The 20,968-nt window shown below is 37.2% G+C and overlaps 4 protein-coding genes and 2 pseudogenes across 6 annotated transcripts; 2 read left to right on the top strand and 4 right to left on the bottom strand.

Moving 5' to 3' along the window:
• Positions 1-1,364: 1,364 nt before the first annotated feature.
• LOC106329857 lies at positions 1,365-2,591 on the top strand. The gene is made up of 4 exons (XM_013768468.1): positions 1,365-1,712; positions 1,836-1,947; positions 2,104-2,298; positions 2,416-2,591. The coding sequence occupies exons 1-4, from the start codon at positions 1,365-1,367 to the stop codon at positions 2,589-2,591; spliced, it is 831 nt and encodes a 276-aa protein (XP_013623922.1).
• Positions 2,592-6,794: 4,203 nt separating this feature from the next.
• Positions 6,795-10,444, top strand: LOC106334707 (RNA polymerase I-specific transcription initiation factor RRN3). Of its 2 annotated transcripts, none has more exons than XM_013773037.1 (16): positions 6,795-6,883; positions 7,193-7,355; positions 7,452-7,535; positions 7,629-7,700; positions 7,769-7,840; positions 7,935-8,171; positions 8,260-8,370; positions 8,453-8,545; positions 8,619-8,738; positions 8,837-8,905; positions 9,018-9,124; positions 9,240-9,323; positions 9,403-9,490; positions 9,588-9,701; positions 9,816-10,000; positions 10,095-10,444. In XM_013773037.1, exons 2-16 carry the CDS (start codon positions 7,239-7,241, stop codon positions 10,351-10,353), a joined length of 1,812 nt encoding a protein of 603 aa, XP_013628491.1. In that variant the 5' UTR covers positions 6,795-6,883; positions 7,193-7,238; the 3' UTR covers positions 10,354-10,444. The 2 variants fall into 2 exon arrangements, with proteins under 2 accessions (XP_013628491.1, XP_013628492.1); XM_013773038.1 differs by having other exon boundaries at positions 6,818-6,883; positions 7,190-7,355; positions 10,095-10,353.
• LOC106334708 (probable protein phosphatase 2C 28) lies at positions 10,405-12,105 on the bottom strand. Of its 2 annotated transcripts, none has more exons than XM_013773039.1 (7): positions 11,979-12,105; positions 11,800-11,844; positions 11,675-11,725; positions 11,321-11,611; positions 10,961-11,237; positions 10,721-10,875; positions 10,405-10,630 (listed from the first exon to the last, which is right to left on the bottom strand). In XM_013773039.1, the coding sequence occupies exons 1-7, from the start codon at positions 11,994-11,996 to the stop codon at positions 10,493-10,495; spliced, it is 975 nt and encodes a 324-aa protein (XP_013628493.1). In that variant the 5' UTR covers positions 11,997-12,105; the 3' UTR covers positions 10,405-10,492. The 2 variants fall into 2 exon arrangements, with proteins under 2 accessions (XP_013628493.1, XP_013628494.1); XM_013773040.1 differs by having other exon boundaries at positions 10,961-11,210.
• A 178-nt stretch (positions 12,106-12,283) lies between these two features.
• Positions 12,284-15,723, bottom strand: LOC106334706 (WPP domain-associated protein). Its single transcript, XM_013773036.1, has 5 exons — positions 15,493-15,723; positions 13,105-15,277; positions 12,885-13,011; positions 12,664-12,765; positions 12,284-12,563 (listed from the first exon to the last, which is right to left on the bottom strand). Exons 2-5 carry the CDS (start codon positions 15,255-15,257, stop codon positions 12,495-12,497), a joined length of 2,451 nt encoding a protein of 816 aa, XP_013628490.1. The 5' UTR covers positions 15,258-15,277; positions 15,493-15,723; the 3' UTR covers positions 12,284-12,494.
• Positions 15,724-18,405: 2,682 nt separating this feature from the next.
• Positions 18,406-19,716, bottom strand: LOC106329855 (annotated as a pseudogene).
• A 1,068-nt stretch (positions 19,717-20,784) lies between these two features.
• The window catches only part of LOC106329854, a 3,711-nt pseudogene continuing 3,527 nt past the window's right edge, over positions 20,785-20,968 (bottom strand).

Below are 20,968 nucleotides of genomic sequence, written 5' to 3'. Positions count from 1 at the left end.
CTAAAGATTCTAACCTCTTTAAGTTCAGTTATATGTATTGGTGATGTTCGTGTGCTTCCAGTCCTCCTTGTTACTCCTTTCTACTAGTGTTAGTGGTTGATGAGGTCTCGCTAGGTAAGTTCATCTTCGAGTGCATGGTTGAGCATTCCTTGTTGAAGCTTGGTTTTCACTCTTTTGCCTTTTGTCTCCTTTTTCGTGGTTATATATTAGCTTTAAGAGTGTGTGTTATGTTTATCTTTTGGCTCCTGGTGGTACTTGTTACCTCGCCGGCTCTTGGCTTCGGGTGGTACTTGTTCCCTCGCCGACTTTTGGCTTCAGACATTGTCGTTATTGTATGCGTGTAACCGAATGTTTGATATAATCTTAATCTACTAGATGACAAAAAAAAAATAGAGCAACAAAGAAAATCAAAAACATAAATAACACCATATATGGCTCTTGGAGGACCAGCATGGTTGCACAACCGAATTCGAAGTGATCTGCCTATCACTAACTCTTAAGCCTTTCCTTTAAGGTTGAGTTTGTGTAGGTTCATCATCTTTAAAACACGAAGATTAAGAAAATTATTATGTTTTTAAAAAATATTTTATAATAAATAGGTTAGATATAATTTAACCAATAAAAAATAAGTTTATTTAATTTGATTGGTCACACTGTATTCAATAAATATAAAAGTTACCTAAGAATACGAAAACTACTTACATTTTGAAACAAAAACATTTCCCTAAAACTACTTACAATATGAAACGGATGGAGTATTTGATACGCAGTGCCGTGCCTCAAGTGTTACCAAAAGCGCTTTTGCCCCAGACCCCCAAAATAAATAATTTTTTTAGGGCTCCTAGATTTCTAAAAATATTTAGTAACATATTGGTTTTATTTAAGTGTTTACCCGTTCAATTCATGTTTTAAATTTCTGGTAGATATTTTCCAAAAAAGAAATTTTAATTTATTGTCACTTTTCAAAATTTCAAACAAGAAAATATCGTTGTATATGTCAAATTTCTAATAAAAAAAGGAAAAAAGTGTGAATCCTTTAACCTTTATAGATTCCTAAATATTTTACATAGAATCTCATATCAGTCTATTTTTCAAGCCACTTTCTTTTTCTTCTGTATACCAACAACTGTCTCCTATTATATCATCGTCGCCACATCTTCAACTTCTGTATTAAGGTATTTATTTTCTTTGTAGAATTCTAATGTAACTATCTTTGTTTGTCAGTTTTTTGAAGTGATGAATTTTTATTATTTTAATTATTAATTTCAGAAAATATGCCACCAAAGAGAATATATCTATCGAGAGCTCAAAAAAGACAAAGAAAGGAGAAATCTGATGCATTGATGAGATCAATACAAGGTTCCATGGACAGATTTCTTGTACAACCAGCAAATCTTAATGAATCCGATAGAAGTAGTGACGAGTTTGATGATCCAATGGAAGATGGGAAGAAAATAAATGATGAGACTATTAATGAAGAAGATAAGAAGAATGAAGATAATGTTAACGTTGACATTGAAGAGGATGAGAATCTAAGTATAAAGGAGAATCATGATGTTAATGATCATCAAGATAGTACATATATAGACAGAATCTTAGATATTTATGATCCTGGAAATTGGGGAGAAGTCAAACCTGGATTAAGACTTGTCATGGTTGAAAAAGGTCATGCTCAAAGACTACCGAATGATTTTGTGTTTCCAAGAGAGAAGGCAAGTGGTCGACATTTTTCTCATGCATACTATATAAGATCTTTGAGTAATGGAAAGAAGCAAGACAGACGTTGGCTAGTTTATTCAAAAACATTAGATAAAATCTTTTGTTTTTGTTGTAAGTTGTTCACTCGCGACAACAATCCCAGTCACATGGCATCTAAGGGATTCAATGACTGGAAACATATTTTGGAAAGGTTAAGGTACCACGAGACAAGTCATGAGCATATCAAATGTATGAACCAGTAGACGGAACTTGAATTAAGGCTGCAGAAAAACCAAACAATTGTCAAGCACATTCAAGAAGAACTCAACAGAGAGAGAAATCATTGGAAAGATGTCATGGTCAGAATTTTTTCACTCGTAAAAACTCTTGCTAAACAAAATTTAGCATTCCGTGGGGGAAACGAAAAGCTAAGAGTAGATGTCAATGGACATTTTTTAAGCTTTATTGATTTAATGGCTGAGTGGGATCCGGTAATGAGAGAACATGTTAGACGGTTTGAAGATGGGGAATCTCGTTATCACTATCTCAGCAACAGAATTCAGAATGAGTTGATAGCAACGATGGCTGATGAGATCAAAGGTATTATCATAAAAAAGATTCGAAGTGCAAAATTTTTTTCAGTCATTGTTGATTGTACTCCAGATATAAGTCATCATGAACAAATGACTCTTATCCTTCGATGTGTTGATGTTTCAGCAGCTTCAGCTAAGATAGAAGATTTTTTTCTCACATTCTTGATAGTTAGCGATACATCCGGAGAAGGGCTTTTCCGTGAGATTCATAATGTTTTGGTTTCTCTTGATTTAGATATTGATGATGTGAGGGTACAAAGATATGATAATGGATCCAATATGAAGGGAAAACATAAATGAGTATAAAAAAGATTCCTTGATGTTAATCCACGTGCATTTTATACGCCATGTGGTTGTCACAGTCTTAATCTTGCTATTTGTGATATGGCAAGCACTTCTGAAAAGCCATTTCATTTTTTGGGATAATCTAACGTATTTATAATGTCTTTGCATCTTCAACAAAGCGGTGGAAAGTTTTAGAAGATAAGGTGGGAGGTTTGACAGTGAAATCTTTATCACAGGCTAGGTGAGAAAGTCATGTTAATTGTGTTAAGGCAATTAGATTTCAAGCTCCAAAGATAAGAGATGATTTAATTTATATAGCAGAGGCTACTGATGATTCGAGTACACAAAGCATTGCTGAGTGTCTTGTTACAAGCGAGACACATGGGATTGGAAATTATGAATTCTAGTTGTCTATGGTGATTTGGTACAAACTTTTATTTGCTGTTAACATGGTAAGCAAGAGTTTGCAGTCAAAAGACATGAATATTGAAGTTGTTGTTTCTCAGTGAAAGGACTTGTTTCTTTTTTTAGAAATTATAGAGAAACAGGCTTTGAGAGTGCAAAATCTGATGTTAAACAGATTGCAGAAGCTATGGAGATTGAAGCCATATTCCCATAAAAAAAAAGCGTGTCATCAAAAAAAAAAATTTTTGATGAGGAATCAGAGTTAGTTGATGATCAGTCTATAGATTTATCTCCAGAAGAGAGCTTCAGAATTTTTTATTTCCTTGAAGCCATGGATCGAGCTATTTATTCTCTTGAAACAAGGTTTGAGCAATTTCAGAAGTATGAACAAACATTTGTTTTTTTGTTTGATTTGGAGAAACTGAAGTCAGCAAGTGAAGATAGTTTTATGGTATCTTGTACCAATCTTGAAGTTGCTTTAAGGCATGAAAATCATTAGCATGGAAATCATTATGATGTTATTGCGGATGATTTTTGTTTTGAACTACTGGTTCTAAAAGAGGCTTTGCCACAAGATTGCAAGAGACCTCTTGAAGTTTTGAACTTCTTAAAAGGAAGAAAAGTGTGTTATCCAAACTCATGGATTGCTTACCAAATATTATTGACGATTCCGGTTTCAGTCACCACTGCCGAAAGAAGCTTTTCCAAGCTAAAGTTAATAAAGTCTTATCTACGATCAACCATGTCACAAGAAAGGCTAAATGGCTTAGCAATCATATCTATTGAAAGAGATTTACTTAGGAATCTAGATTATGAAACTTTGGTGAAAGAATTTATTGAAAAAGAGGGAAGAAAAATTATGTCTTAGTATTTTCAAGTTATTGTTTTAGTTTTTTTTTTTATGTTTTCAAATATATATTATACTTTTGACAGGAAATTTATAAGAGGCCCCATTTTTATACTCGCCCCAAGCTCCATTAAATCTTTGCACGGCACTGTTGATACGGACAAGGTCGGTAATAAATCTTCTAGAGGGGATATATTGAATCTGGACCGTTGGTTTTGGAGAGATTAGCCTTTGATCTCGAAGAAGACTTTAAAAAGTCAACGAGTTTCGTCGAATTTCAAAATTATTCAAACCAACGGTTGTGCCAGGTTGTTTCTCTTTTCATAGAAGGGTGTATGTTTTTCCACACTTATGATGATTCCAAAAATTGCACGTTGAAAAGCACACTAATGGTTTTGTTTTTTTTTTTTCCGAAATTTAAATTTCATTTACTATATAGGAACTTAGCTAGGCAAACTAACTGTCACACATTATATATTTTTTTTTTTGCTAACCGAGTATCCTGACTCCACCGAAGTGGTCCAGACTAGAGACCGAAGTGAGCATGGACGCTGCCAGGGCGTCACCATGTGGCTCACCGTGTAACGGTCTTCGGTCTCGGGGGTTGCAGCCCACATGTAAATTCCGCAGTGGCGAAGGCTCGAACCCAGAGACGGGCACTCCAGCTGGAGCTCCTATACCACTAGACCAAAGCAACTTGGTTCACATTCTTTTTATATTTGGATGGATCCATGAAGACTATTATGAGAATATTTGGACATACTATCACATTCTAGACTCAAGTGCATGTTAGTTGAGCCTAACTTAATTCAAACTCCTTTTGTAAGTATACATACTTTTAGCCGGTAGAATAGTATTCTTAGGTGTGCTTAGAAAAAGATGCATATCGTCCTCATATATATATTGTCATTGAAATTCTAGAATCATTGGTCAATATAGATATGTGTTATCCTCTAAAGTTAACAGCTAGTAATGTGTGAAAAGCCCTATCGGCCACACATGTCTTGGGGAGACACATCTACGTACAAGTTAGTCAACAATTTAATTAGTGATTTCGATTGAGCCCTATATGTTATGTAATGGGTAAAAGAATGTAAGTTTTTCTCTATTGTGAGTTGAGTGCTGTTGAATGCATGTGTAAATTGTAATGTCTATAATGTGTTTAACGTTACTTAACCGCATCAGCGATGTTCCGTGGCAAAATGAGCAATAAAAAGTGGACAAACAGATGATCAATAATGTCTAGAATAAAAACTCGTTATACTTTGACTGAATGGATCCCGAACAATGTCAAGTCTAGTGTTTGTGACGTTCCTCCAAGGGTGTCTCAGTGGCATCCACTTTTGTTGGTAACTCGACTTCGAGAGGGGTTTAGTCGGCCGGACGAGTGAGTAGCTCATGGCTATGTTAAGGAATAGATGAGATGGAGTTTACTGAAGAAGAGAACAACATGAACGACTTTGTGGTTGAGTATCAGCAGTACCAAGATGCTACAGTGAATGACTAGTTTATAGTTTTCCGTCTGCAATCTTAATCAGAGAACTAGATTTGGAACCGTGCGGGTATAAATTTTCATGTTTATATATATTTTCAATAATTGGAATATATTTTTTAAGTTACTTATATATTTAAATGTTTATATATAATTATTTTAAATATAACAATTTGATAGTTTTCATGTCTGTAAGTTAATTGATTATTTCAAATCATCACATATATTTGGTATGTTTTAATATATATATTTTAAAATTATTTTTTATTCAATTATTATGATCCTGAACCGTTATTCAAAGTGCTATATTTCCTTTATCAATATTTTTTTATGTTTATTCATTTAAGATAATAACTATATATATAAAAAAAAGTTTAAGATAAGTTTATTTTATACATGAATTATCTAATTTACTAATGTTAACCCCTTCTACCAACATATTATATTTCTAGCATAATTTTTCAATGGTTGTGAAAATAAAATATATTAATTTATCAGTTTAAAATAATTTTACCATATTTAATTAAATACAATGTTTTATTTTAAAATGATAGATATAACTATAAAATAGTAAAATTTGATATAATTTTTTTCATTTTATAAAAGATAACTGAGTATATATATATTAATGTATGATAACATTAATTTCATTACTAATTACAAAATTAGTGAAAATATGTATATACAATTTTTGATAATTAAGATATTGTTATAATGTTTTTCAACACATTTGTTAAAAAATTAAATATATATATTTATATTTTAAACTAAAAGATATCAAATTATATTATGATTTAAGTAGTTAAAAGATTATATATCAGCATTAAGGAAATACATTTAATAAAAAATTTAAATGATGATCCAAAAAAAATATCACACATGAATCAATGTAAGTTTGTTAACCAATCCGGATTTTCAGAAGTCGATGTTATATTAGGAATGATATATTATTAATCAATATTATTAGTAATAAATGAATGATAACTGATTTCTAGTGAGAGTCCATTTTTAAAAATAAATCACACATGAATCAAGGTTGTGACTTCTGTTTTAATATATAAGATTGTGAATTCTAAGTTGGTCCGTGTTTGTATTGGTGGTCTCTAGTATTAGCAGTTTAGTACACCTATAGGCAGTCCATTACTCTTTGATATATGGTTTCCAAATTCTTCTTTACATTATTACTACATATTATTATCTCAGACTTAATGGATTCTTGAAAAGAAGAGTCATGTGTGGATACTGAAAGTAGTTCTGCCCTATTATCTACAAATCAATACCCAACAAGGAAAGTTTGGAAGACTTTAATTAGGAAACAATAAAAAGATGTTGATTTAGGGGTTTTCTCTGAATTTCTAAGAAACCAATTCCCGAAATGTGCAGAGGCTTAAAAATACAAGGACTTAATGAAGAAATAGAAGTAATAAAAAAAAAACAGGGGCATTTCGGTAAATTTAAGAGTTCAGTTATAAGGGTTTGTTAGCGGAGCGAGGCGAATCTGTCTATTCCCCAGCCTCCCCTCTCTCTCGGTGAAGCAAGAGCTACTTCAATTATTAAACCCTGGTCAGTTCCTTAAACCCTTTGCGTCTTTATGATGTTTTGTTGTCGGAAAAGCTAATATCAGTGGAGATTTTACGTTTCTCTTTCTGAGAATTTAGTAAAGTTGAAACCTTTCTTTAGTCTAATTGATTCTCTTATAGGTTTTGTTCTATCAATTTGGCTTTCTCGTGGTTTAAGTTCGAATTCGACTCTTCCTGATTAGTGAAGAAGTTGAGAAGCTTATCTTTTCCATAAAGTTCCGATCTTTCCCCTTTGTTTAGAGTCTTGCTCTAGTGTTGCATTTTGATTAAAGAGTGTATTATTCTTGAGTAGTCTTGAAGAAGTAGCAGCACCAATTACACAAAAGTACACAAAGACGATGGGAGCATCGGAGGCTCTAACTGATCCGTCAAGCTTATATAATGTGGGCAACAATGATTTGTCTGATACTGAAACCGTGCTTAACGTGAGAAACGCCCTTGCATCTGTTCAGAATGTGAGTCTCGCTTCTCTCTCATGTGCTTAGGTGTTTGCTTGATGCTATTTTGTGTGTTTAATGCTTTCTGATTATTCCTTTTGGTTATGTTGTCAGGGGGAATCAGACCTTTACGATCAGTTTGTTGAAACTATTCAGATCAACAATAGATCTGATGATGCTCTTGGGGCACAGCTTGATGTCTGTCCTCTCTCTTTTTTTTTTACCACAAATCAATTATTATTATTATTATCTTTATTCCCTTCTCCCTCAATTTTCCTGTGTGTTTGGCAGGCACTCTTGAAAGCTTTATCAGGCTCTGTGGCTTGCATAGATGTCAATCACCATCGAAGGATTCTCTCTGGGGTAAAATTTTCTATTGCTTTACAGTTGCTTCTACCTTGGATTTGATCTCAATTATATTGTGTTTACAGATATTTGGAATGTCATTGTGGGATCACAAGCTTCATGTAATGGATGCATTGGTGGACCTAATCATATCACTGGTACACAAACTCAACAACCATTCACTCTCATGCTGACTACTATTTAAATCTTAGATGAGGAGCTAGAGAGTTTTTTTTTTTTTTTTCATCATAGGCTGCCAGTAGTGGAAAGTATCTGGACAATTGTCTGAATATGCTCATAAGACACTTCGTTCCACCGCCTTGGGTAATTGATAGACTTTGGCAAAACCGTGTAATCGTCCAGAAGCAAAACGTTCTTTCTCGGGTTCATGAAGCTCTTCTGAAGATCTCTCTTTTGGTTCCTCTTGCTCCCTCGAGACTATTCCCCATGCTCGCTCAACAACTGCCCAAAATAAACAAAAAGGACCAGGTGGGTCTTTCTTTTTTTTTTTTTTTTGGGGTAAATTTAGCTCATGCTGCCGATAAACTTACTAGAAACTATTTTTACCGTCTTGCAGGTGGTGGTGATCTATGTGGAGAACTTATTAAAGCTGGAGAATAGCTCAATCGGGCAAGTTGGTGGTGGCATGATTTTTATGATGGTGATGGAGAGGCTGCGAGATTTGGATGTAAGTATAGTTAATATGTTTTATACAAATAACACTATTGTGTAGCTTGGTAAGTGTTTGATAAGCTGGTGTGTCCTTTTAGTTGGAGATTGATTGGGATGATATTCTACAAGATGATTCTAACAGAGGCATGTTTGATATGGAACTTGAAGATGCTATGAATGAAGGAGACGAGGTAGGCTGAGTGTTTGTTTTGTCTGTATATTTTTGGCGTTTGGACTGACAGTTTGGACTTTTGTATGTTGCAGCTTCCAGTGGGGTCTCTAAATCAGGATACATCGGGTGGAAAGATAGAGTCTTTGGACAAATTGATGGTCGCATGTTTTGATCATCTTGAATCGTGTAATCTTCACGGTCGTTTGGATCAGGTATGGCACCAAATGATACCTCGTTTTGATATATCTATGCTTTCCTTCATGTGCTTATAAATCTTCTTTGCTGATTTGTTTTAAATGGTATGACTTAGGTGTTTGAAAAGCTCTTTGATTCATTTGAGAACTTCATTCTGAATACATACAAATCAAAAGTTTCGCAGGTAGGCCACATGGCTATATCATTTAGATTCTAGCAAGTAGCAACTGTGGTTACGCGGTCCACTTGAGATCGATGTATCATGTTTTTAGACTCACTTTTTCTTTCGTCTGCAGTTTCTGATGTTCTATGCATGTTCACTGGATCCTGAAAATTGTGGTGTGAAATTTGGAAGTAAGCTATTAGACATTTTTCTCTCCAGCAACAAGCCTCGACCTACTAGGCAAGTTTCACTTTGGTCAAAACTCTCTCATTCTCTGCATGATACTATCTTTTATTGTTCTAAAATGAACTTGGTTTTGTTTTTGTTTTTGTTTTTGTTTTTGTTTCTCCCCCAGGATGAGTGCAGTGGCTTATCTAGCTAGCTACTTGGCTCGTGGAAAGTTTTTACCTGTTTCCTATGTGGCTACCATGTTAAAAAGGTTTAAATTTACTTAAAATTGTTACCTCAAACATAAACGTTTGATCTTTTTGTTGTTTCTTACTGTCTAAAATTTATAGGTTGGTAGATGAGTGTGCGGATTACTGTAGAATTTGTAATGATGATATAAGGCCCGAAGCACATCAGCTTTTCTACTCAGGATGCCAGGTCTATATTGCATTCAACCTCAAGCTCCCTCCAGTCATAAAATTTTACATTCAGAACGTTATCTAATCCTCCATAATATTATGTTCTGTGAACACAGGCTATCATGTATGTGCTCTGCTTCCGGATGAGATCCATCTTAGATGTTCCTCGCTTTCGGTCCGAGCTTATACCATTGGAGTCAATTTTAATGCACAAACTAAACCCATTGATGGTGAGCTGTATAATCTGATCACGTCTGTTTTTTTTTTTCACTTAAGCTAAACTGTCGTTTGAAACTGTTCCAAAGCATAATAAGATTTGCAACCAAATTGTGTTATGAGAATAGGTATGCCTGCCATCCGTAGTGGCAGAGTTCCTTAGACAAGCTAAAGCAGGTGGCCTGTTCGTAGTCTCAGACTCCTTCATCTTCGAAGATCTACTTGAGTCTGAGCTTTCCCGTGCTTTTGGCGGGTGTGAGAGGCTTGATACATTCTTCCCCTTTGACCCTTGCTTGCTGAAAAGCTCTAACAGGTTCACTTTCTTTGAACACTTGCTCTAATACAATTTTTTTTTGTTTCGTGCTCTTTTTGACTTTTTTTTTGTACTTTCTTGGTTATTCTTGAAGCAATATCTCCGGGAATTTCATCTACTGGTCGATGGTTAGACCGACCTATGACAAAGATGATGAGGAGGAGGAGGACGATGCTGAGATAATTGTGAATGGGAATGAGGAGAGTGATGAAGAGGACGAGGGTGATCTTGACTACGCCTTGAACAAGATGTCCATAACGCCTAAGCACTCTTTCAAGAACAAGATGGAAAGAGAGAGACTTGTGAAAATGCCTTCCATGATCAGACCTTCTACTAGTCCTGAATCCCTTTAAGCTTGTTGGGAAGGTCTTATTAAGCATTTTTTTGTAAGCAATATCGACTTGAAAACTTTTTAATATATGGAAACAGTGCTTGTTCTTGATAGTAACATATGCTTAAACTCGGAAGACTTTGGACCCTGTGGGTTTTAAACTAGTTGAAGAAAACAACAACACAAGAGATATCATCTTTACTTCCTCTAGCCAACGCTTCATCGACTAATGCCTTCGCAGCTTTCTCTGCGTTCCTAACCTCTTTGATCTCATCCCATGCCTCTTCATTCGACATCACCTGAACAACAAACAAACCCATCAAGATTCAGTCACCAATTAACAAATAGCTTTTCATAATGAAAACAGCTACTCAATATACTATATAAACCTTCCAGAGTCCATCGCTTGCCAAGATCAAGAACTTTGTGTCACCATGGATCTGAACAATCTCTATGTCAGGCCTCACACTAATATGTTCTTTAAGACGTCCATCTCCAAACGCACGTGTCATCGCTAGTTGTCCATCGACTCTTGGAACATTACCTAATCATAATAACATAGCTACGTGGTATACTAGATGTATAGATGGTATATCAATACATAACCAAAGACAAGAGTGAAGAAGGACCTGGCTTTGTGGAGATGAAGCCACCTTTCCTTTCTACAAGGTCTCTCTCTTTCTCAGGTTCATGATCAACCGTAAGTTGTTTGACAACATCACTCTCACGACACAAGATTGCTCTTGAATCTCCAACGTTTGCAACCACAAGTTTCTTCCCGTCAACGACTATAGCCGTCACAGCCGTGGAGCCACCTCGTGAACCAACCACACTACTCAGAATGTAGTCGTCCGTAAGTTTATACGCTCTCTTGATTGCCTTCTTAGGTTTTTTCCAAAAATCCGGCTTAAAAAAACATAAACATAGTCAGTCTTAAAAAGTTCAGTGAGAATATTAATTGAATAGTTTTGGCTTTTTGTTAATGAAACCTGACTCAAGATGTTATCAAAAAGATGGCTCTGCAAGTAATCTGCAACATTACGGCCTGAGTGTCCATCGAATATGGCGTATAACCCAAGCTTGTGGCCTTTGACTGTTTTTGTATCGGCCACGATGTGATCTTCCATGCCATGACCCATTTGGCCTTTTACTAGATGGTATCCATGACCAAACCCACGTCTACAATATTTTGCATCTTCTTCCTCATCATCGTCTTCATTACCATCATCATGAGGTATTTCTTCTTCTTCTTCACGTAAGTGATCTTCTTCTTCCTGGTTCTATATACAAGTAGAGACTTTCATCAAGTCAAAGAGATCAAAAAAGATGAAGAGATGTGATACCTGGAGTACTTTCGCAGCATTCCTGAGATCTCCACTTGCTGCTCTTCGCTTCTGTGTAAAGAAGAGAGTTACCATAAGTTCTTACGTAATAAAACGTTCCAAAATCATCATTCATGTATATATACCTTGACTGGATGCATAAGTATTTCCTCGGGACTGTAAGTTGAGTTCTGCAGTAGTTATCAAGAACATCACTATCTTACTCATAAACTAAGTTTTTGCTTGAACAACACGAAAATGGCACCAATACGAACATGTAAAATGAGAGAATAAAAGAAAACAAAACAATGAAGAAATAAAGAACCTTGGTGGTATCCTTCATTGTTGGATCTCAGCTTTGCTCTGCTGTGTCTATGACAAAGAGTGAAGAAGGCTACTGAAGTGTTGATGTTTTAAATAGTAAACACTGCAAGCTTTTTGGAGCGGTGATGTGATGCTTACATCGACACGTCGGCTCCACAAGTCATGCCTTCATTTTGCCAACATGTCTGCAGCCGCAAACTGTGTTTCTTAGTTGTGTCAAGAAGAGTTACCGACCAGAACCTTTGGTAGGTACTGTTTTAAGACTAGAGATTTGTTCTCTATACAAACAGTTTCTTGTTGTACGTCTACAATCCAATTGTATACTTAGATTAAAAGTATCCAGTGGTCCAACATCACATTCTGCAGTTGATATCACAAGTACATAACCAATAACCGTATCTACTTAACAAAAAAAAAAAACTCGTAGGAACTAAACATAAACATCATCACATAAGCCTGACAGATCTGTACACCAAAAGAAGATAAATAAACTAGTGTGGAAAGAGGTTGTGCAGCATCAATCTGCTGGTGGTCTCTTTGCTTCTCCGCTAAGCTCTCTTCTAACAAGCTTCAAGATCTCAATGATCTGCAAAGCCATTCCGCATAATAAATATGTACTCTGATCATAAAAACCAATCTTAAATGGAAAAGGAGAGAAAATGTGTAGAGAGAAGGAGTGCGCTTACGCCAGGGTAATGCTTTAGAACCGAAGAGTAATGATCTAGAGCTATATATATTTTCTCAAGAAGATCCAAGAGTGTTTCAACTTCATCTCCAAGAAGATCAACCTGCGATTCAACAACCATATATACATCAATGGTCTCTTCTCCTACTTTAAGAATATATGGAGGTTTCGAGCTACAAATTGTAGATGTTAATTACTGATATGGACGCAATCAAGACTTACCTCAGCCTCGGCCTTTTGGAGGTCACTTGACTTTTTCTCAAATCGTTGCTTGTACATCGATGCTTTCCCCTTGAGTTCATTGATTTGATGTGAAAGATCACACAGTTGACTGTGCATGTTTTTCAACCTAAGAGCCAAATCACAAAAGTTACCATCCATGGGATAAAGTACTTGCATATACATGTCTCAAAAAAACGAAAGCAATGAGAGATAAGAGTACCTTGAATTCGTTTTCTGCGTCTTCTCTGCTACCAAACCCTCTAGAATATTGAAACCTTCCATGAATTTTTGAGGAACCAAGTCCAGAGAGAGAAACTGCTTTCTAAGTGACTCTTTCTCTGCTTTTGTCGCTGATAGCTTCTCCTCAGTTTTCCTTTTCTCATCTTTGGTTTCCTCCCAATTCTCTCTTATTAAATCTAGCTCTTCTCTCAGTTCGGATATCTTCCTCTCATAGCCTTCTATTTTCTCTAGCTCCCGTGCCGACATAACTCTTAATGCTTCGTTTTTCTCCTGAATCTTTATCTGTTGCTGTTCTGTCTGAGATTGCAGATCGTTAATCTGTTGAGAGACTACCTCAAGTTTCTCTCTCTCTGCAGCCAAGTTACTCTCAGCTGTTTGGACTAGACCCTCCTTCTCCTTGACGAGACACTCCAGCCGATGAATCTCCTCGTTCAGTCTTTCCTTGTCAACCATCTCTGATTTAAGAGCTTCTTCATTTTCTGTTACACGCAGGTTCAGCTCCACAATTTTCTTATCAGCTTCCTTCAAGGCTTCTTTGTATATTACAGCACTACACTCTTCCATTATCAATGACTCGGCGCAAGAATCTACAAAAGCATCCTTGCTTTCACAGTCGGCTTTACTCTCGAGATCTTTCAATATCAACTCATAACCTTCTCTCATCTTACTATGTTCCAAATCCGTTTCCTCTTTTGCACTTCTAATCTGTCCCAGAAACTCCGTCACAAAACACCTATAAACATCTTCAGCGATAGAAGCTTTAACATGAGAATCATCAGCCTCTAACTCTAGCTTTCGAATCAACTTCTGATGATCTGCCTCAACCTGAGAAAGCTGTGACATCTTCTCAGCAGCGTCTGACAGTGAATCTTTCAGTTGGCGATTTTCCAGTAGAAGAGAATCCAATCGGCTCTTAAACTCAGCATTGTTCTTTCCTTCAGACACCAACTTCTCATCTTCCACCAAAATCTTGTCCAATTTCGAGATGACAGATGGAATCTTCTTTTTCAGCGCATCTAGCTCCTTTCCCTTCCCAACAAAAGAAAAAGAACCCCTTTCCTTCAAGTTCAAGTACTTTCGCTTAAAGGTAAAGCATTGCTCCGTCATCTCCTGTATCTCATAATCATGGTCCCTTTTCATTTGATTCATCTCGGTGTTAAAGTGATTGATCAACTCAATCGGTGTTAAGTGCTTCAAAGTGTCAAAGTTCTCGGGCACTGAGCCAACATCATGCTTACCGTTTGTGTCCAAAGCTGAGCTAAGGCTTGCCGACATCTTGCGGTGCAACTGCTCTACTCTCTTCCTGTCACCGACCTCCCCTGCCTCTATGTCTCCATTGTCATGATCAGAAAGAGCTTTACGAATGGTCTCTAACTCCTGGCGCAGACCAGTGATCTCTTTAATGTTCCCAAGTAACGAACTCTTGTTACCACCAGACTCGGCTTCTTTCTCCAACAACCTCAGTTGATACTCATCCATGAGACTCCGAACAAAAGTAGTCACCACTGCAGTCTCGATTCCTTTTTGAAAATCATGCTCCTGCTGCCACGAGGAGGGGAGCTCCGTTTCATTTTTACGCTTCAACACAGTCTCTAGAATGCTCTTCAAGGAATCAAGCATTTTATCTACAGTTTTGGACCCGATCTCATGCTGACCTGACGTATCATCCACGGTGGCGGCGCCTGCTTTATTGACGTGAACATACTTTCTCAAACTGGTGAGCTCTTCAACGAGCATCACCAACTGTTTTCTCGCTACATTTTTAAGACTGTTCAAAGAACCATCTGAAGTATCCAAAGACGCCTTATCACTGGAGGCTTCATTCTCTTCAGAACCCACATGGTACAGAGACAGCGTCTCCCTAACTCTTGACAGCTCAAGTTCTTTCTCAGCAATCTTCTCAGCAGCTTCAGCCTCGACAGCAGCAACAGTTGCCCTTAAAATCGTGTCGTTCACAACTCGTGAGATCATCAGCCCAATATTGACATCATCCCAGTAGGACTCAAAATCATCAAGAAAAGCAACATTCACATTCTCATTCTCTTTCACAACACCATTAACCTCGGCTGATAATCCGTCGTCACGAGACTCAGAACTACCATCCTCAACCATCACAAACTCTTCCACCTCCATTAAGGATATAAAATTTACTCCTAAGGGAAGAAAACAACAGTTTCCATTAGTACGTTTCCCATAAGAGACAATCAAATCAAAAACGCCTAAAGCTTCCAACTTTCTTAATCGAGACATTGATTCCAAGTAAAAACCGTAAATTTCCTACTTGATAAAGCGAACCCATCAACTGAATTGAGATTACAATTCTATAAGAAGGAACAAAAGAATCACTATTAAGAGGTGAGCAACTTACCTAGCTGAGAGTTTCTCCGGGGAAAGTGAAGGAAACTTTCTACGAGAGAGCTTGCTACAGCTTCGATTTTCAAGCGAGAGTCTTCTTCTCACAACGTTTTAGGGTTTCCGAAGAAAACGCATAGAGAAAGGAGAAAGAGGGCTACACGCTGAGCGGAGCGGGAGACTCGAGAAGGATGAGCACTTTACCAGCTCACCTATGTCATTTACGAAAATACCCCTCTGATTCTTGTCTTACGTCTGTTACCTTGTTGATATATTATATACAACAGCGTATATATATTTTTTTTGTTAGACTATTTCCAACCACTTCTATTTTTTTTTTCTCAAAAAGATAAGAATTTTTAAAGAGAGATAGAAATATTCTTTCATTTTATAGGATTACATTAACAAAATTATTTTTCAAAAAGAGACATTTGAGAAAATATAATAATATGTTAGAAATACTCCTATGAAAGAAAACTTGTACGACTAAAGGAGCGCATATGATCGAGCTGTCAAATCCATTCTCAGCCTTAGATGATCTCATAGACACCTGATGATGACACCTGTGCGTGTTCTAAAGTTTTACATTTCCTGCATAAATAGATCAACTTTGTATCAAACCAAATTAAGAAAATAAGAAAGTTATTCAGCAAAACTCTATCTTCTTCACTTTCCTTTATGGTATCAGAGCATCAGGGATAGCTCCTTGGATGCGATGGCTATGGAGGTGTTTAAACCACCCTCTTCTACCATCACCAACTGTGTTACGGTCACTCTTACTGATCGTAACTACATCCTTTAAAAGTCGCAGTTTGAGGCGTTTCTCAACGGCCAAGGACTGCTCGGCTTCGTTACTGGTCAGACTCCTCAACCACCCGCTACCATCCCTGTTCCAAACATCAACGGCATCAACGATGAAGCTCCGCACCCTGATTACCACCGATGGTTTCAAACAGACCAAATGGTGAAATCTTGGCTCTTTGGCTCCTTCTCTGAAGACATCCTCAGTGTAGTCATAGACTGCTCAACGTCTCTGGAAGTCTGGAATTCTCTCGCTAGCCACTACAACCGCCCCACAAGCTCTCGCCTGTTTGAGCTCCAGAGAAAGCTTCAAACTATGTCGAAAGCTGAGAAGCCAATGGATGAGTACCTGAAGGAAATAAAGAACATCTGTTCTCAGCTCTCCTCCATTGGTAGTCCCGTTCCAGAACGCATGAAAGTGTTTGCAGCGCTTCATGGGTTAAACAGAGACTTTGAGCCTATCAAAACCACCATTGAGAGCTCTATGGATTCCTTCCCAACTCCGACCTTTGAAGAAGTTGTCCCACGTCTCACAAGCTATGATGACCGCCTTCAGAGTTACGCAAGCCAGAGCTCCGTTACTCCTCATTTGGCGTTCTACTCTAACAGAGGACGAGGCAACTCTCACCGTGGAAGAGGTCGAGGCAGAGGAAACTACTCCACGAGGGGCCGAGGCTTTCATCAACATTTGTCTCCCTCCTCCAACTCCTCTGTCTCCTCCGAATCTGAAGCAAGACCGGTTTGTCAGATCTGTGGTCGCGTTGGACATCATGCTCCGAAGTGCTGGCACCGTTTTGATAACACCTATCAGACGGAGGATGTTCACAATGGGCTAGCAGCTCTTCGCATTACTGATGTCACAAACTCTACTGGTCACGAGTGGTTCCCTGACTCCGGACCTACGTCTCACGTCACGAACTCCCCTCACCACCTGCAGTATTCTCAGGCCTACATAGGCTCTGACTCTGTCATGGTTGGCAGCGAGTTCCTGCCTATCACTCACACCGGCTCTGCATCTATTGCTACCAGGTCAGGTACTCTTTCTCTCACAGGCATTTGAGATTAGGGGCATTTGAGATTAGGGGTATTTGAGATTAGGGGCATTTGAGATTAAAGGCATTTGAGATTTGGGGTATTTGAAATTAAGGGCATTTGAGATTAGGGGGATTTGGAATCAAGGGGTATTTGAGATTAGGGGCATTTAGGATCAAGAGGCATTTGAGATTAAGGGCATTTGGGATCAAGGGGGATTTGGGATCAAGGGGTATTTGAGATTAGGGGCATTTGGGATCAAGAGGCATTTGAGATTGAGGGGCATTTGAGATCAAGGAGCATTTGAGATCAAGGGGCATTTGAGATTAAGAGCATTTGAGATTTGGGGCATTTGGGATCAAGGGTATATGAGATTAAGGGGTATTTGAAATTAGGGGTATTTGGGATTAAGAGTATTTGAGATTAAGGGGTATATGGGATTAAGGGGTATTTGAGATTTGGGTTAGTGGGAGTGATTTGGGGTATCGGGGGTTTAGGGGTATAAGGGAATAGGGTTATTAGGGATTAATTTTTCAATATGTTTCAATAATATTTATACTCGTATCTAAACAAAGTGCTAACTGTTATGAAATAACTTATAATTTATAGTATCGAGAAATTTAAATAAGAGTAGAATTTAATACCCGTAAGAAGCAAATAACACTAGTATAAGGGAGAGAGTTTATTATAAGGAAGAAGAAGAAGATGTAATGGTTCTTTGATTATAAACTCTTGTTCTTGTTTATGGTGTACAAAAGAGTGAGATGAGTGATAGTATTTATAGTGAACAACAATACATAAAATAACAAAGATGGTGCTTAATTTGGTAAATGAGTGGGTGATCATAGTGTTTGATGAGTAGATGATCATAGTGCTTGAGTTGGTAAAGAAGTGGAGGATCATTTCAAAGTTTATCTTATAACACTAACCTAAATATTAAGTTGTTTAAGCAAGGCCAACAAATAAACCTAAATATTTCACAATTGGGCCGATCCCATTTACTTTAAAATCTATATAATCAAGCCCAAATAATAAACCTAAATATTTTTAAAATTTAAGTACATGGGTTTGGGCCAGTCCCATCGACATCAAATTATTAACTTGTAGATGCATCCTAAGCCCATTAAAACAAAAAGCCCATTTCCAAATATGAAATTCGAGTTTCAAAAAGCCCGAAAAATTAGACTAAAAACAAAGGTTGGGCTTTTTAACTTCCATTAAAATTTCGGCTTCAATTTAAACACACTAATTTTACTCAATCTAATTGACCTTTTAATGTTTTTTTTTTTAAGAAATTGATAAGATGTGTACCTGGTTCGCAAAGAAAAAACTTTTGGTTCCTCCTCCTCCACTCACAAAGCTCCCCTGCAACAAATGTTAAGAATCCTTTTAATGTGTCATCATCACTAACCCATACTAACCCATTTCCAGATATCATCTTCTCCATGTCCTCGTTGCTTGGGTCTTCGCCAGTCGCTAAAAAAGTACTTCCATCTTCTATGTACTCAGCAAAGATCCTCTCCCTGAAGCGATGAAACTCGCTCATCGTTTCTCTCAGTTTGACCCTTACACCGTTAGTGATCGAAACACGTGTCATGTCTACGCAAGAACCAGTCCTACGATTCTCGTCGATTAGGGTTTGGACAGCGTTGGCCTTGCGTGAGATGAAGACGATGTTGAACTCCATCATGTCTCTGAATCCGCGGAGGATCTTGGCGCTGTTTGTGGATTTGGTCTCTTCGTTTAGGTTGTGGAGTCGTGTAAGGGATGAAATTAGGATTTTGATGGTTTCGATCTCTGCGACGAAACCAGAGAGGGTTTCTTGATGGAGATCGCCTCTCCACGTGCTGTCGTTTTTGGCTTGCTTCTTGAGTTAGGAACGATTCTGTCATCAGATCATTCGTCTTTCTTGCTGATTAAGAGAGTGAAACTTCGTAGAAACCCTAGAAACAATAACAGTGTGGGAAAAAAAAAAACTGAGTAACCGAACAGAGTAAAAGAGAATCAAATTAAGTAAAGGAGATTACGTTTTGTAAAAGCAGAGTCGTCGTGTCTGTTCTCCGGAAAGAAGAACTGTAAAAGAAAGACGAAAGAGAGTTCAACAATGGCGGACGATAAAGAAACCCAAAGAATTATGAGAAAGAAGAAGAAGATGTATTACCCAGTGAATGCTTTCTTCGCTATTTTCTCTCTCTCTCCTCTTTTCTTGTTCTTACTATTTTCTCTCTCTGCGGTTTCTCAAAGATCAGAAATAAGAATGATTCAAATTTTGAAAGAGAGCGAAGAGAAGTTATAACGAAGATCTTCAAGAATCTGATTTTCAGTTATATTTTTCAAAATCCCTTTAAATAGCAACAAAATTAGCCGTTGCTTTGGAAAACATTTTACATTCTATGTAAAACGGCATCGTTTATTACTTGTTTATACCAACAAAGCGACACCGTTCCTGCCAAAGGTAGTACAAAGCGTTGACCTTATTGATCAGTTTCAGCCAGTATACAAACAATTAAACAAGGGTATTAAAAGTTATAAACAAAGTTGATTACATATATATAACTAGTTCAAGTTCATGATGCATATTTTGCCTATGACATGATTTGAAATGTGTGTATATATTTTATAAATATTGGTGATTGATTGTTGCCATATTATTTCTAACATTTTTATAATGTTGAGATTTTGAAACAGGTTCGCAAGGATCTTGAGGATCATAATTGCCTTTGGTTCACCAACGTTAACAAAACAGATCGTTTCTCTTTCCCGAATGTAAGCTTCCTGTGACTCTCTATCAGTTTTTCATATGCTTGTTAGTTGGTCACTACCTAATTTATTATGTTTGGCATTGGAATATTTAGAGTTTAGAGAGACAAATTACTGCCAGTTCTAGTCAAAACTAAACAAGATTACAAGGTCCGATGCATTTTTTTGTGAAATCATAATATCATATATCTAGTCCATAGTTGGACTGACTACATTAGTATTTCTTGTTTTGTCGACCTGACATTGCTGGAGTCCATGTACATATGCCTTTGTTTCAATTTGATGAAGTCAAATTGTTGTGTTAATTGACAGTAGGTCTTATGTGTTCTCAGTTGGAGCGTGAAGTTGGTTGCAGTTGTTTGGGAGGCAATCTACATTGAACGCACCAGACAATGGATGATTGCAAATAGGACAAATTATTTGCACTTAAACCACTTGGTCAACTGGAAGTAATCGTGTCATTTTTCAAATGTGCACTATGGATGCTGACGAGCATTCAAAATGATTCGTTTAAGCGTCCACTGTTGTGGCTGATAAGTATTTGTTTATGCGTCAGGAAATTTGTACCAAGACTAATATATATATATATATATATATATATATATATATATCTTGTTGGGTAATATTCTGTTTGGCTTCAAAATGTTGTAGCTCAAGCTAGTTCGTGTGTAATACACCTATGAAGGAAGAGTTAAGGCCGTCTGAAACTGTTGACTTATGCACAATACTGAGAAAATAATACGAAGATGTTGTCCATGTGAGAGGCTTGCTTTCTAGTACAACCAATGTTTTCTCTTTGGCTTCTGCTGAACTGGAACCGCTGCACTCAGAAAGAAGATCATAATCAGTATCCTCAAGCACAAAGCCACCATTTTGTTACTCTTCGTAAACACAAGACA

Source organism: Brassica oleracea, chromosome C3, assembly GCF_000695525.1.
Source record: "Brassica oleracea var. oleracea cultivar TO1000 chromosome C3, BOL, whole genome shotgun sequence".
In the NCBI taxonomy this organism is placed as follows: domain Eukaryota; kingdom Viridiplantae; phylum Streptophyta; class Magnoliopsida; order Brassicales; family Brassicaceae; genus Brassica; species Brassica oleracea.
The sequence above is the reverse complement of the archived record's forward strand: the minus strand, read 5'-3'. Positions and strand labels throughout refer to the sequence as shown.